This window comes from Anastrepha ludens, chromosome 4, assembly GCF_028408465.1.
Source record: "Anastrepha ludens isolate Willacy chromosome 4, idAnaLude1.1, whole genome shotgun sequence".
In the NCBI taxonomy this organism is placed as follows: domain Eukaryota; kingdom Metazoa; phylum Arthropoda; class Insecta; order Diptera; family Tephritidae; genus Anastrepha; species Anastrepha ludens.
Genome location: NC_071500.1, coordinates 52,070,142 through 52,084,882, shown reverse-complemented (window position 1 = coordinate 52,084,882; position 14,741 = coordinate 52,070,142). Strand labels below are relative to the sequence as shown.

The following is a 14,741-nucleotide window of genomic DNA, read 5'->3' as shown; positions in this document are numbered from 1 at the left end:
TGCAAGTTGTATCTTGTACAGAAGTTGGATACAGGCGCTCTGGGAATCTATTGATAACTCGGCTTACAATACATTGTTGGAGATTGTACAAATTTTTTTTTTTTAGTTCAAATATATATAAAACTATCCCCAAAACTTCATTTGGCTAATTGTTTTTTTTCTCATCCTACAACGCTTCGTGAAAACTACTGAATTTAGGACATCTAATTGGCCCGCCGGCCTTAAATATCATGGATCTCTCATGCAGTGCTGCTTCCGTGAGCTTTTTTTTAACACACTTTTATTAGCTCGGGTTGTATGTATGTATGTATGTATGTATGTAACGGAATCTTTGAGCTTAATTTTCACTGGCTTCTAAAAATCTGATCGACTTGGAATTTTGCACACCTATCAAGGACCGATGACAATGCAATAATTTGATAAAAGTTTTCCATTATCCTTATTAGGATTGCGAGGATTAATATTTTCTTTTTTTTACTGTGGGCAAAAAGTAAGGTGAATTTGGTTGTAAAATGAAAAATCTTTATTTATTCTTGTAAATCAATTTCATCCCTTTGAAAATAATCCCCTCTCCATGAAATACACTTATGCCAACGATTTTTCCAATCCCCGATAAAAGCTGAATCGAAGAAGGTCCAAATAGTCCATTTCCGGTATAGCCATCAGCACCTTCTCCGATTCAGCTTTTATCTCCTCAATCGACTCGAAACGCGTTCCCCGGAGTGGTCTCTTTAGTTTTGGGAATAGCCAGAAGTCACACGGAGCCAAATCAGGCGAATACGGTGGTTGCGGAACGATATGCATGGAATTTTTACCGAAATGGTCACGAAGAACGAGTGCAGTGTGAGACGGTGCATTATCGTGATGCAAAAACCAATAGTTGTTGGCCCATAATACTGGTCTTTTTAGGCGAATTGCTTCACGTAAACGAAGCATAACGCTCAAATAAAATTCCTTATTAACAGTTTGGCCAGGTGCACCACACCACGAAAATCGAAAAAAACTGTCATCATGACCTTTATTTTTGAACGACTTTGACGTGCTCTTTCGGTCTGGGCTCGCCACGCTATTCGCTTGATTGGTCGGTTGTTTCAGGGTCGTAAGCATAAATCCAAGTCTCATCTCCCGTAATGATGCATTTGAGCATGTCCTGATAGTCTGAAATCATTGTTTCACACACATCAACTCGACGACTTTTTTCCAAGAAATTGAGAGTTTTCGGTACCAAACGAGATTTGACTTTTCGTAGGCCCAAATGGTCTTTCAAAATGGTTTTCACAGATCCTTCTGATATTCCGATCATATCAGTAAGGTCTTTAACAGTCATCCGACGATTTTTGAGCACTAACTCCTTCACTTTATTGACGTGTTGGTCATCTGTTGACGTCGATGGTCGTCCGGAGCGCTCCAAGTCATCAACACGTTCTCGACCCTCTTTGAAGTCTTTGTACCACTTATAAACATTTTTCTGCGACATGGTCAAATCACCAAATGTCTTCTGCATGCTAAACGTTTCCGCAGCCGAAATTTCATTCCGCAAAAAAATTTTCAATCAAATCAGACATTGTAAAAATCGAAAAATGCACTCTTGGTCGTTTGGTAAACACAAGCGTAAATATATTACTGATAATGACATTCACATGAAAGTTGGCCCAAATATTATTAACAGTGCTGCTAACTCATGAAAAAAATAACTAGAGCGAAATTTTAATCCCGCGAAGTTTGACAAATAAATTCACCTTACTTTTTGCCCACAGTAGTAGATCTTCTGTAGAAGAGTAAGAAAGACATAGCTAATGCGCGGTCTGCGCATGTCTGCACTCTCCGAGTTACTCTTACGGATTTCGGAAGTCTACGACTTACTCTTTCGAATTCGAACTTGCTCGGGCACGCGGCACTGCAGTACGAATAGAAGGCTAAAACGTTTTCAGGGTAGTTGCATTCTCATTTTGTATAGTCTTTACACATGCGTAGATACTACAAGTCTCATACAGGCAATTTTTCTCTATTCAATGTTCATATAAGATGAAATAATTTTCATATAAGATGGAATTTTGTTAATTACAATAAAATAATCAAAACATAAATTTTGAAATTATTTAATTTTGGCAAATAAAGAAGGAATTTATCATTACCATAATTTCATTTATAAAATTTTATAGATTAAAGTACAATTCACAACAAAAATGAACTAAAAAAAACCAAACTGGAACTTTACATCTCGTTTTGATTGTGTCAATATAATCCACGGTCTCCTTTTTCTGTGCTGAGAGTATCTATTCTGTGTCAAGGCCAATGCTGTCCTTTCTTTTACATATAGTCGGTAAAGAAGAAATTAAATATAACAAAATTAAATCGGACTATAAATCACTGACTAAATGAAAACAATAATTTTCATTCAGAAAAACAAGGCTCGACCCTCAATCAATGATCTATATGGGAAAAAGTATGTAACATATTGATTATGTCAGTATATTTTGTTGTTACCTCTCCGTTTCAGGAGTGAGGTAGCCGTTTCTCAGGCTCCCTCCACGAAATAAGTTCTTCATCCCGATTACTTCTTTATCACGGCCGATAACGGCATAGCTTTAGACTCACAGTCGATAAGAAAGGAATTAAATATAACACGAATATATCGAATCATTAATTCCCTGACTGCAATGATAACAATAATTGTCATTCATAATAAAAAATAGTTAATCGACCTAAAGAGTAGAAAATAAAAAATAGTTTAAAAAAACTAAAAAACACGCTTTTATTGCTAATCGAACTAAAAAGTATAAAATAAATTTTAATGACAAAGAGACCTATAATGAAGTAATAGCAAATCGAACGATCAGTCATAGTCAACTACCTCAGAACAGAATTATAACAAAAATTAAGATACAAATAGAATAATTCAAATTAGAGTTAAAAGCGTGGGATGCTTGATATAGTAAATATTACAATCATTCTTTTGGCAACTACCTATGTACAGAAGGTTATGAAAGTGAAGCAAAATGCATCCCACGCTTTCAACTCTAATTTGAATTATTCTATTTGTATCTTAATTTTTGTTATAATTCTGTTCTGAGGTAGTTGACTATGACTGATCGTTCGATTTGCTATTACTCCATTATAGGTCTCTTTGCCATTAAAATTTATTTTATACTTTTTAGTTCGATTAGCAATAAAAGCGTGTTTTTTAGTTTTTTTAAACTATTTTTTATTTGTTGTTTGATCGAGTTGGCTTAGTTGCATTTAATTATTCGGTATGAAGTTCTATCGGTCGTTCTATACGACTTAATGAAGAAAGGAAACGCTTATAGGTCTGAAGTCTTCTGCTTTCATATGAGATGCCTTTACTGCCTTGGCTCTCCTCACTTACTCGTAATGGGGCTTTGAGTAAAGACTCCTGCAACAACAACTGCGTATGGCCGGGTTTTTCAACTTTTGAAATTATTATCAAATATCCCATAAAATACTCAAATAAGTATATTTTTCATTTGAAAATAGTTTAATTTCATCAACGTGGTGTCGGCTGTAAATTTTGACAACTGAGTATCTGCGTGAGTAACTTAGTGTTATTTTTGAGTACCAAATAAGCTAATCTCAGAAGCCTTTATGAACGTCTTTCTAATATCCAATACCACAAAAATATCTTCTTACTTAGAATAACATTAAGGTTTGCTTCGTCTGCTTTGTCTACATATATCAGCTATATCTAAGTCACTATATATCTAAATATGTATCTATTTTTTAGTTCATTTATTTCTGGTATCTATACATTGCGTTGAGATAAGAAGAGAGAGAAAGAAGATGGGGCACGAATAATAGATAACCAGGTTTGGGCTTCAACTATGGTGAAAAACGAAATTGAGCGAGTAACCTCGAATGCCACATCACCAGGGACTCAGCAGCAGAATTCTGCATGCTCATTTCACACGAATGTCCACACTCGTCCAACCCAATCTAAGTTTTTTCGTAAACAATCCGCTGTCATGACTCCCGTCACGTCAGCCAATAAGCTATTTTTTCTAATTCGCTGAGGCCGGTTAACGCTTATTTAATTGGCCACACCTGTTGAATTTTCACCGTAGGCTTGAAGGCTCTTGAATTATAGACAAAACAGAGTTAAATTTTAGGAAAATTATTTTATCTTCTTCAAAATATGACCCGTCTGAGCTAACACACATGTGCAAAGTTTAACCCAGTCTTCCAAGCACCCCTGGTAGGCCGAGGAAGGGATGGTCTTTAGCTCCTTCGTCGCATTCCCTTTGATATCCTCTATCGACTGAAATCTCCTTCCACCTTCCCTTCAGCTTGGGAAACAAAAAGAAGTCGCACGGGACCATATCAGGCGCTTATACGGTGCTTACACAATGGTATTTACTTGGAGTTTGGTCAAATAATCCAGCACAATTTGGGCTCGGTGCGATGGCGCGTTATCATCATACAAAATCCAAGAATTGTTTGCCCACATGAATAGTTTCCGGCCGTTTGCGACATGCAGCATTTCTCAAACGCTTCAAAAATCCTTGTTGACTGTCTGGCCCGATGAAAGGTATTAATGGTGCACTACGCCTTGGCAATCGAAGAAAACAGACAACATCACCTTCACTTTTGAGCGGCTTTGGCGAGATTTTTTCGGTTTCGGTGCACAATAGTGCGCGGATATAAAGATAGTGCTACCGAGTAACAGCAGGAATAGAAGAAAATGGTAAATAATAAAAAATACAGAAAATAGAAAATTGACAATGAACAATGCACGTTTCAAAAATTTCTGGATTAATCGAAGGCGGAAAGGATGAGTCATAAAGCAAAAGGAATAAACTCAAAAGACACGCCTATACGTTGTTTTAAATTAAAATATGTAAATATTGAGATTCTTTAAGTTTTCACAATTTTTATTCACAAACTCTAAACAATTATAGGGTCCAGCATTCGAAGTGTAACCAACTGTTGGTTAGTTGGCTAAATAACAGTCCAGAGTATTGTTTGCAAGAGCGCGGAAGCATTTTGTCGAGAGTAAACCCGAAAATAAATAAATAAATTGTTTATCGCACCATTATTCGTTACAATGATACTGGTAGCATCGCGTAAGGTCATGGAGGTGCTCATCAACAGACTACAACGTTACGTGTAATGGTTCAAAAGTGAAGAAGAGACTTGAGCGAAATCCCCGACGAAGTTAAAATCTTTTGGCGAAAAAACTGAAAATATTTGACCTTAGCATCCCCGCATACTGAAAAATGATCACTAAGTCAAGCCTTACAAGATCCAAAAGGCGCATGATCTCACACCAAATTAGCAACAAATCAGACTTGAGAGAGCGAAGGAGTTGCTTTCTGACGAGAGAACTTTTCAAATTGAGCAATTCGTAAACTCCCAAAACGATAGGTTTTATTTGACCGACCGTTCATACGAGAATTTGAGTCATCGATTGGCCACCAGGAGGCAGCAACCGCCGTTGTAACCGAAAATTGTCGCTCTCGTTACATCGAGCCTGGCGTCAAAGTAAATGCGAAATATGGTCCGGAAAGTATTCTGGAGGTTGGTTTGAAGCCGTGGGTAGACAAGCGTTTCGATGGTAGTCCATGAGCGTTTCAACAGGACTGGGCCCCGTCTCACAAAGCTCAAGTGACCCAAGCACACGAGTCCGAAGGATTATTCTCTTTGGGCCATTTTGGATAGCAACGTCCGATAACAGATTAACCAGTCTCGAGGTGCTGAAAAAAGCCATTGTCCGCAATTGAAAGTCACATCCGGACAGCTCAAGGCTCAAGGCCATTATTTCCAAACATTTTTTTTTTTTAATTGAATTGAATAAAAGTAATTTTCCAAACTAAATTTATGGCCTTTTTAATTGGTTACACTTCGAGTGCCGGACCCAATTTACTTGGAAAATTGTTCATTTGAATGTCCACGTATACGTCTGCTGGTAAAATCTGCTAGACAGTCGGTTCATGAATATCTAATTGATGAAAAGGTCAAGATAGCGATGTGCTAGGTTGTGTAGCAAAATTTTGCGCTACAGCAGCAATATTGTTGACTCATTCACACGGATATTTTCACCAAAAATGTCAAGAACTTTGAGATATGAAAGACCCTATAGCTTCTCGAGTGGTCTAAAATTCGACCAATAACAATTTTCACTATATATAAGGTTTTATTCAATTTCAATTGAACTATACAATTTAAATATAAAGGGTGGTTAAATTTCAAAAGCCGATATTGAATGTGAACCACACCTAAACGTCAAGTTTTTTTCTGCATTTCATTTGACATTTTTCAATTTCAGACTAACTCAATTTGAATCATGGCAAAATACACAATCGAGCAACGCGTTAAAGTTATTCAGACTTATTATGAAAACGGGCATTCATAATCATTGATGTTTGTTTTTCTTTGTTTTTTTTTTTTCTAAGTCCAATCCATTTAGTGAGGTCCAAGTATAGCAGCAAATTCTTTATCTCGATATCTGAGATCTCATTCATTTGCTGCAAGCAAGGCTTTCCAAAGAAGCCCTAGCTAGCCCTGGACATTCACGTAAGTAGTGGAAAAGACTTTCCTTCGCTCCTTCCGCTTGACAGCTTCTGCAGATAGGATTGAAGGGTAGATTGAGTCTAGCTGTATGATCTCCTACTTTCTAATGTCCTGTAAGGATTGCAGTGATACGTGAGATGTTTGGCCGAGAGCATCCTAACAGATCATTCGTCCTTTGGATTTTGTATGACCGCCATGTTTTTTTGTTGTAATACATGTAGTTAGTTGCTTCCATCTTCTTTCGGCTAAAGCATGTTAGTGTGAAGCAATGGAAGCTTTTAATGTGTTGAGTGGGGTAAAGACTGCCACCGCCTCTGCTATTTCTAGTGTCGAACCGTTCCTTGCTAGCTCATCCGCTATCTCATTACCCCGTATGTCCCTGTGACCGGGAACCCATATCAGAGTGATTTCGAGCCCATGACTAAGCATTTCGAGCTCCTCTCTACACTGTAAAACTAATTTGGATGAAATGGAGTTGGAGTCCAAGGCCTTTATAACTGCTTGACTGTCTGAGAAGATAGCTACTCTTGTACCAACTTCCTTGTAGAGTTTTAGCGATTTGCATGCTTTTCTAATCGCTAACAGTTCTGCCTGGAACACACTGGCATAGTCCGGAAGTCGAATTGACTGAGATAGGTTGAGCGGCTCCGAATGGAAGCCAGCTCTCACACCGAAGATCATCTTAGAATCATCGGTATAGATTTCGATATCGTATTTTCCAATCACCTTCCCTTTGCTCCATTCGGCTCTCGGTGAAAAACGTACCGTAAGGCCTTTCTTGATGTTAAGGTCGGGGACTGTGTAGTCTGATCTGTTTTTGAGCAGCGAGGGTCCTTGTAGGAGTATTTTACTGTGACCGTACGACCTTGTGGTCCAGCTTCCTATGTCTCTGAGTCTCACCGCGCTGCAAGTAGCTATTGTTTTAATGTGTAAATCTAATGGTAGCAGAGGAGCTAGTACATTGAGCGCTTCAGTAGGACTGATGGTAAACGCTCCTATAGTTAAGATACACGCTGTTCTCTGTATCTTGTTCAGCTCAGTTTTGTTGTATTCCTTTTCTGTTGCAGGCCACCAAACTAGTGCCGCATATGTTAGTATTTGCCTTACAATGGCTGTATAGGACCAATTGGATAGTTTTGGTTGGATACCCCATTTTTTACCCAACATTCTTTTACACGTGTAAAGTACTATATTCGCTTTCTTTACCCTGTACTCTACGTTGGACTTCCAGCTGAGTTTGGGGTCTAGGATAATACCTAGGTATTTTGCCTGTTGGGTTAGCGTGAGACTGACGCCGTTTAGTTTTGGGAGTCATATCACAAGTCAACCAAAGCAATGGCAAAACTACTTGAACTTGAAATGCTCCCACATTCACCGTATTCGCCAGAATTGGCTCCCAACGACTACTGCCTGTACGTAGGCCTAAAGAAAAATTCTCGCCAGTAAGAAATCTCGCACAGGAATGATTGCGTTGCTCCTTATGAAAATTACATTAATTAATAAAGCTTTTTTTGAACACAACAAAATTTGTGTTTTCTTTGTTAGGCTCAGCACCTTTAACCCATGACTCGTAGCCGCGGAAGATGTAAGCCGACTATCATATTTAAAAATAATGCGAACGTATAACGAAATCATGGATCCGATTATAAAAAAAATTCATTCCAATGATATTTCTGTTTTGTACTATCATTTTAAATTCTCAAGCTCTTCAAAAACACCCAATAGTGATGATAGCGCTTTATATGGCGCTATTATAGGAACCACTGTTTCCTTTTGAGATTTTATTGTACGCTCAGGCTCAAAACAACCCCCTCTACTTTTCTTAACAGCCTTGCCAAAAACACGTAGTTCGACTCCAAAGCAGATTTACGCGCTTCATCTGGTGCAATATTATATAAAGATATTGTAAGTATATAAGTATGTGTTTGCTATACTCACCACACCTTCCCATTTGAAATAAAAACGAGTAATTTATTGTTTTTGTTTCATATTCACGATTAACTAAAATATTTATTCACGTCATTTTATATGTATGCATGTTTGTTGACTTTCTCCAGCATACACCAATAATTATCATTACATTACATTTTATGTAGTATGTTTGTATGTATGTATATAATTTTATTATTTCTTATTTCGTACCTACGTGGCTAGTAAATACAATGTAAAGTAGATATATTTATGTATATATGTATGTATATTACTTATAGTAAACACCAAAGTCGCAAAAGCACAAGTCATGGAATTTGTTTTCCAAGTATGCAAGCAACACTTTTGCTTGTGTGCGCGTGTGTATGTGTGTGAAACACAAACTTTCTATATGTTTATATTAATTATGATTATGCAATTGCACCAAATACACATACAGGGTGTTAAAAAATATGTAAAATATTTAAGGATGTACTGGTGTGGACCATAAGAAGGAAAGAAGTCTTAATAAGCATGGGTCCGCAAGCTAACGATTCTGAATATATGGCATCATTAGATATTTCACATTCTTTATTTAATACCCTGTATATGTATGCATATATATGTATACTTTTCAAAAGTATCTCACTTATAATTTAATATTTTGCTTTGCTTTAGTTTTGAAGCTTTTTTACACTTTTTAATTTCATTTGTACATTATTTACAATTAAACCATAGTTTTAAAGGAAGTCAAGAAATACTTAGCTTAGTATTTTTCAGAGAACTTAATTTTGGAATTTTCTTTGTTTAATAAAAAAGGCATTTGTAATTTGGAAGGGATATCAAATGTCAGCAGACGTGAAGTTTAGGATTAAAAAACATTTTTAGCAGTCTAACTTTTTTCTATTTTTCACTATAACTAATTTTCTCTTATTATTACTAGTTTTTGTTTTTTGTTGTTTGTTTGACAGCATATACAAACGCCTATGCTTAAAATATTAAATATAATGACACTTAGACACCTATTCGCACATTTAAAAATGCTCAAGTCTATTATTTTCAAAAACTTAGTTTCATAAATATTTTTTAATTACGTAAGAATAATGTTTTAATGAAAATTATTGTATTTATGTGTGTAAGCATATGCATATGTATGTGTATGTATAATATGCAAGCATTAGACAAACACTGGGAAGCAAATAAATAAGAGAATACACTACATATATGTATACTTGTATGTGTCATACAACGAGATCTTATGCATGTAGAGTAATATATTATGTGTATGTAGTAGTGGAAATAAAAAATAAGGTGTTTTCTTTTCCTTCTATTTTTCCTTCTTCTTAATTTACTACGTCAGTTTTTTACTATTGTATTTTTGTCTGTTTTAGTACCTAATGGAAAACTAACTGTAAATATGTATATAATTTACTTAATTTTTTTAACATACTTATCAGCGCTGCTCAAACGATTGCGTGTAGCTTCAGCACTCACCTACGGCTAATCAAATTATTATACGTACTTACCTTTTTAAATATGTATATATTTTTTTTGTATTTAATTTTTTCAATTGAGTGCTTACTAGCATATTTTTGTGTGTACATGTGTGCGTGTATACTTGCATGTTTTTATTTTTGTACCTAAACCTAAAACTTATCAGCTAACTTACAAACGTTGGGGTTTAATAGCAGTCAAAAAAGTTTATTCTTAAAGAATTCTTTCTCCCTCCTTTCAACTTTATTTCCTATATGCAGACATTTTCATATACATATACGTACGTTCACTGGTATGTCTTCCAGTGACTAAATTATTATCTTACCCTTCCCTATTAAAAGAATACTTCAACTATTTCAGCATTTTGTATTTATCCTGCTCCCTTTCCTAACCTCTCTCTCTCTCCCATCTTTTCATTTTAATCCTCATGCGGTACTTCAGCATTCGCCTGATGCTCCAGCTTGATTTTCATTAGCGGCGATTCGCGTGTCGGTGGATATGCCGCTCCAGCGCTGGCACCACTTTCGGCATTGCCAAAAAATTCACTAGGGAAGAAATCTTCGAAACGCGGACTCTTATTTACCGTCTTTTGCAGCAATCCATTGGCGATCGCCTCGAAATCTATGCCAGGCGGCAGCGTCTCGGCAAACCGCTTATTAAATGCATAGTTGGTGGCATGCTCTTTATTCTTGTAGTGGGCATAGGCGGCAGCCGGATCAGCGACTGCAGCTGCAGTGGCTGGCATCTTTTGACTACCACTACCTCCACCACTTACCGCGCCGATAGACCCACGCGATTGATTGCCATATTGACGCGCTTGCATGGCTTCTTTTAGATCACGTTCTCGCTCGCGCTCACGTTCTCGTTCACGTTCACGCTCTCGGGCATAGTTAGCACCACTCTGATGCAGTTGACTAACACGTGAGGCTGCTTGTGTGGGCATCACATTCAACCCGGGTATACCCATCAATCCACCCAGTGTGCTCAAATCAGGCATGCTATCTGAGCTGCGGCGCGCTTCCGCATGCTGCTTGGCATTCGCAGCCGATACTTGATCTTCGATCTCGGAACGTTGCAAATATGCTGGCGATTTGTACATATTCATCGTCTGCGAGATGGGTGATTGCTGCTGCTGTGACATTATTTGGCGGCGCAATGTTTCGGTCATGGTGGAGAGTGGACTGGGCGAATCGGGTGGCGCAAGGGCAGCATTCTGTGCGGCGAGTTTGGCGGCATTATGATAGCCATTAGCCGCAGCGGCTGCGACAGCAGCATTACCAGCTACACCAAATGAGGAAGCCTATAGAATAAGGGAGAATTGAGAAGAAAGCAGAAAGGAAATTATTAAGTACAAAATTATTAAAAAGGAGAAATTAAGATAAAGTTTACGCATAATAAGTAGATTCTAATGAACTATGGTCTAAGCGTTTCAATGCATTTATTTTTAAATAAAACTTCTACATATTCTAAAAAATTTACTTTTATTCATTTTACAGAGGCGTCTCACTGGCAATACTGTCGAATTGCTATAATCCACAGAATTACTATAGTCCAGCGCGAGCGAGAGAAAAATTTACCTTTTAATTTCTGCAAAGTTTTGGAAATAGGGAGTTCTTCTGCGATATGCTTGTTTTAAATTAATACTTTATTAATCGATGGCAAAATTCTCTAAACAAAATTGATATTGGTATGAAAAAGCAACATGTTTATTTCTAAAATCACTATTTAAATAAAATCGAAAATAATTTTGTAAGAAAAAAACTCGTGTGACAACTTTACAAACTTTAGGTCCTAAGCGGAATATTTTAACATACTTTTCATACCCGTGTTTTAGCATCTACCATTTACATTTAAAATATGTATTATATAAATAAACATTAGAGGTGATGGCAACCCTGCTATTTTTTTCCAATATTAAAAAGATTCTGAAATGCTGAGAAAACAAACCCATATCAAAAACAGTTTATTTTCAATAAGAAACTAAGTGGCAACCGTATCAAAAATAAATCCTTTATATTAGTGTGTTTTATAATGACCTTTAGCAGATACTTAAATGTTAATCTATTTTACCTGTCTGTAAATTTCATTCTAAGACGGGTTAGTGTGGAATTTTTATATATGGTAAAGCCTTCTTAGTATAGAATGATCATTAGTACAGACAGATATAGTAGTAAATTTTATAGAAAATGAGTTTATCCAAATATCTAATGGTATTCATGTACAGACCCCAATATAACGCTTAAAAACCCAAAAAAATTGCAATAGACCGAAAACTACAAAAACTATTCAATCATATTTCTAGGCGTTCATATGAACACATCCAGTTCTATTGACTTACCGCTTGCATTTGTCCATTGGCATACACATGCCCCATATCCTCTTTAATTTCGCGATAATCCCTAAACACAACCGCTTTTATAACCGAGCGTATCAGCTCCTCCGGCCACATGCCCAACAAAATACGTTGTGGACGTCCGCGCGCTTTTGGACGTGGATCAGCACCACCATCCAGCGATGGGCCCAACATGTTATGCACACGATTTGCATATAGCACAAAAGTGGGATAGGGAATATCATATTTGCGTGCGGCCTGTGATAGCGAAAGACCCTCCTTCAACACACTAAATATAGCTTCGGCCATTGCTTCGGGACGCCAAGACTTTAACGGCCCACGTTCACGAAAGCGCAATTGTTGCACCAAATTTTGTTGATTAGTATTCCAACATTTTTGCCACATTGATTGCAGTTGATATTGATAACTGTCTGCTGAGACGAAAATGAGAAAGAAAAGGAGATAATTTGAAATGTCGAAAAAAACAATTTATAGTGTCTTCTTTTCTCGAAAAAAATGTCATCACTTTATATGACAACCAAGGCGAATTCATTAAAGGTCACGTCGAAATAGTCATTTATTTCTTTATTTATTTAAAACAAATAGCAAACTTTCTCATTATTTTATTTACTTGTAAAAACTTTGTGAATTTAAATTCATTAAAAAATTTCAATTTTCAAATTACAAATTGGAATTTAAATAATACGTTTTGTTATTTAATTTTGTGCTGGCATCCGAATGTACATGCGAAAGAAACAAAGCAAATCAGCTGGTCTACTGCTACCACCCAAATTCGCTAAACTCGCCTTGGTGGCAACATTACGAAAATATTGACAAACGCCTTATGAAAATGTTGTGCTTTTATATGAGAATATTTGGAACAAAAACAATTCAAGACTTCCGCAAAGGTAAATACGTATGTATATTAAATACTATACAATACAATATAATGAAATAGAACGATTTTAAATAAAAACTAGAATTAAAGTTTTCGTACAACTGCTTTGAAGAACTTATTAAACTTAATAGATAAATTTAAATCAGTTTGACAACACTCACCCTCATTGTAGAGGGAGGGAAATGCCACAGAGAGGAACCCTTTAACACTAACCGTACCGGTGTATCACGTATACCTATTCTTACCACAACCGGTCATTTGACCGGTTATGAAATAATTTTTTTTTTTTTTTTTTCAAAACAAATTTAAAATTTTTTTAAGCATAAATCAAACACAAAAAAAGGCAAACTGCTAAATTAATATATGAATTTATATAAAATTATTAAATTAACCAAGGAACAAATAGTCAGTTTATATTTTTAAATTCAATTTTGTAACCGGTCAATTGACTGGGTGCGGTACGGTTAATGTTAAATATACATACAACACTTAGAAAATAAACCTAGACATTTAGCGCACTAACGCAAAGCAGAATAATTGCGAGGCTATTACGAGAAGAGAAAACACCATTACAGAAAATGTCCATATATAATCATTTTTATAAATACAAGGTGGCGCAAAATTAATCACACTATTGGAAGATACGTTAATCTCATTTGACACTTGTGAAATAGACAGCTACAGTATACGGGCAGACAAGCACTGGAGCGCGAAAGGCCAAAATAAATATTTCCAATTTCTAAAAATATTTTTTTTTTAGTAAAAAGGTTATGCAAAAACAAAACTGGGCTTCATATAGACTAGGAACTTCATATACTTAGCCTAGGACAAACGCGTATCATATGCCTCATAGAACAAACCGAAGATTCAAAACTTTTAGGCGAAACTCTTCAAAAGCTATTGTGTGGCCTAAGCAAATCGTTAATATTGATTTGATTGATTTGAAGTTTCCCAAAATGAGAGAATAAATTTAATTCATATAAAAGGACAAAGTAAATATTTATTAATTTACGTAAGCTAAGAGTTATTCAGCAAATGCTGAATTGATAAATTTACTTTCTTTTTGTTTAACATATTATATATGGGGGGGAAATTTATTTGAAAACTATTTATATTTGTAATTGCGTTAATACTTTTTGTTTAATTGATTTTTTGGTAATTAAAATATTTTTGAATCAATATATCAAGAATTGCTGGTAGTAAAATTCAGGCTGGTTGGTGCAAAATTAATCACCATATCGGAAGGTTAATTTTACGCCGCCTTGTATAATATGAGATAAAATCAAATCAACAATCCGAGCTAAAAAGTGATTTGTTTAAGTAATTAACTAAATAACAAATAAAACAAACTAATTAATTAACTAACCTGTTACTGAAGAGGTTGATGCCCCACCCATCCAGGGATGTCCGCTTTCAATCATTTTAGCCTGTAAAAATAAAATATTTAATTAAAAATTAACTTTATTATACCCATTTGGTTTTACTTAAGTAATAATTATATTTGATTTATATAAGCATAATTTTATTTATAGTATTCTTAACCAAATAGAATTTCATCAAGGCTTTTGGAATTCAATACCTGAT

General features: G+C 35.8%; 1 protein-coding gene across 1 annotated transcript; it reads right to left on the bottom strand.

Annotated features, from left to right (window-relative positions):
- Nucleotides 1-8,487: 8,487 nt before the first annotated feature.
- On the bottom strand, nt 8,488-14,579 carry LOC128862307 (protein bric-a-brac 2-like). The gene is made up of 3 exons (XM_054100864.1): nt 14,524-14,579; nt 12,266-12,693; nt 8,488-11,227 (listed from the first exon to the last, which is right to left on the bottom strand). The coding sequence occupies exons 1-3, from the start codon at nt 14,576-14,578 to the stop codon at nt 10,346-10,348; spliced, it is 1,365 nt and encodes a 454-aa protein (XP_053956839.1). The 5' UTR covers nt 14,579; the 3' UTR covers nt 8,488-10,345.
- Between the last annotated feature and the right edge of the window lie 162 nt (nt 14,580-14,741).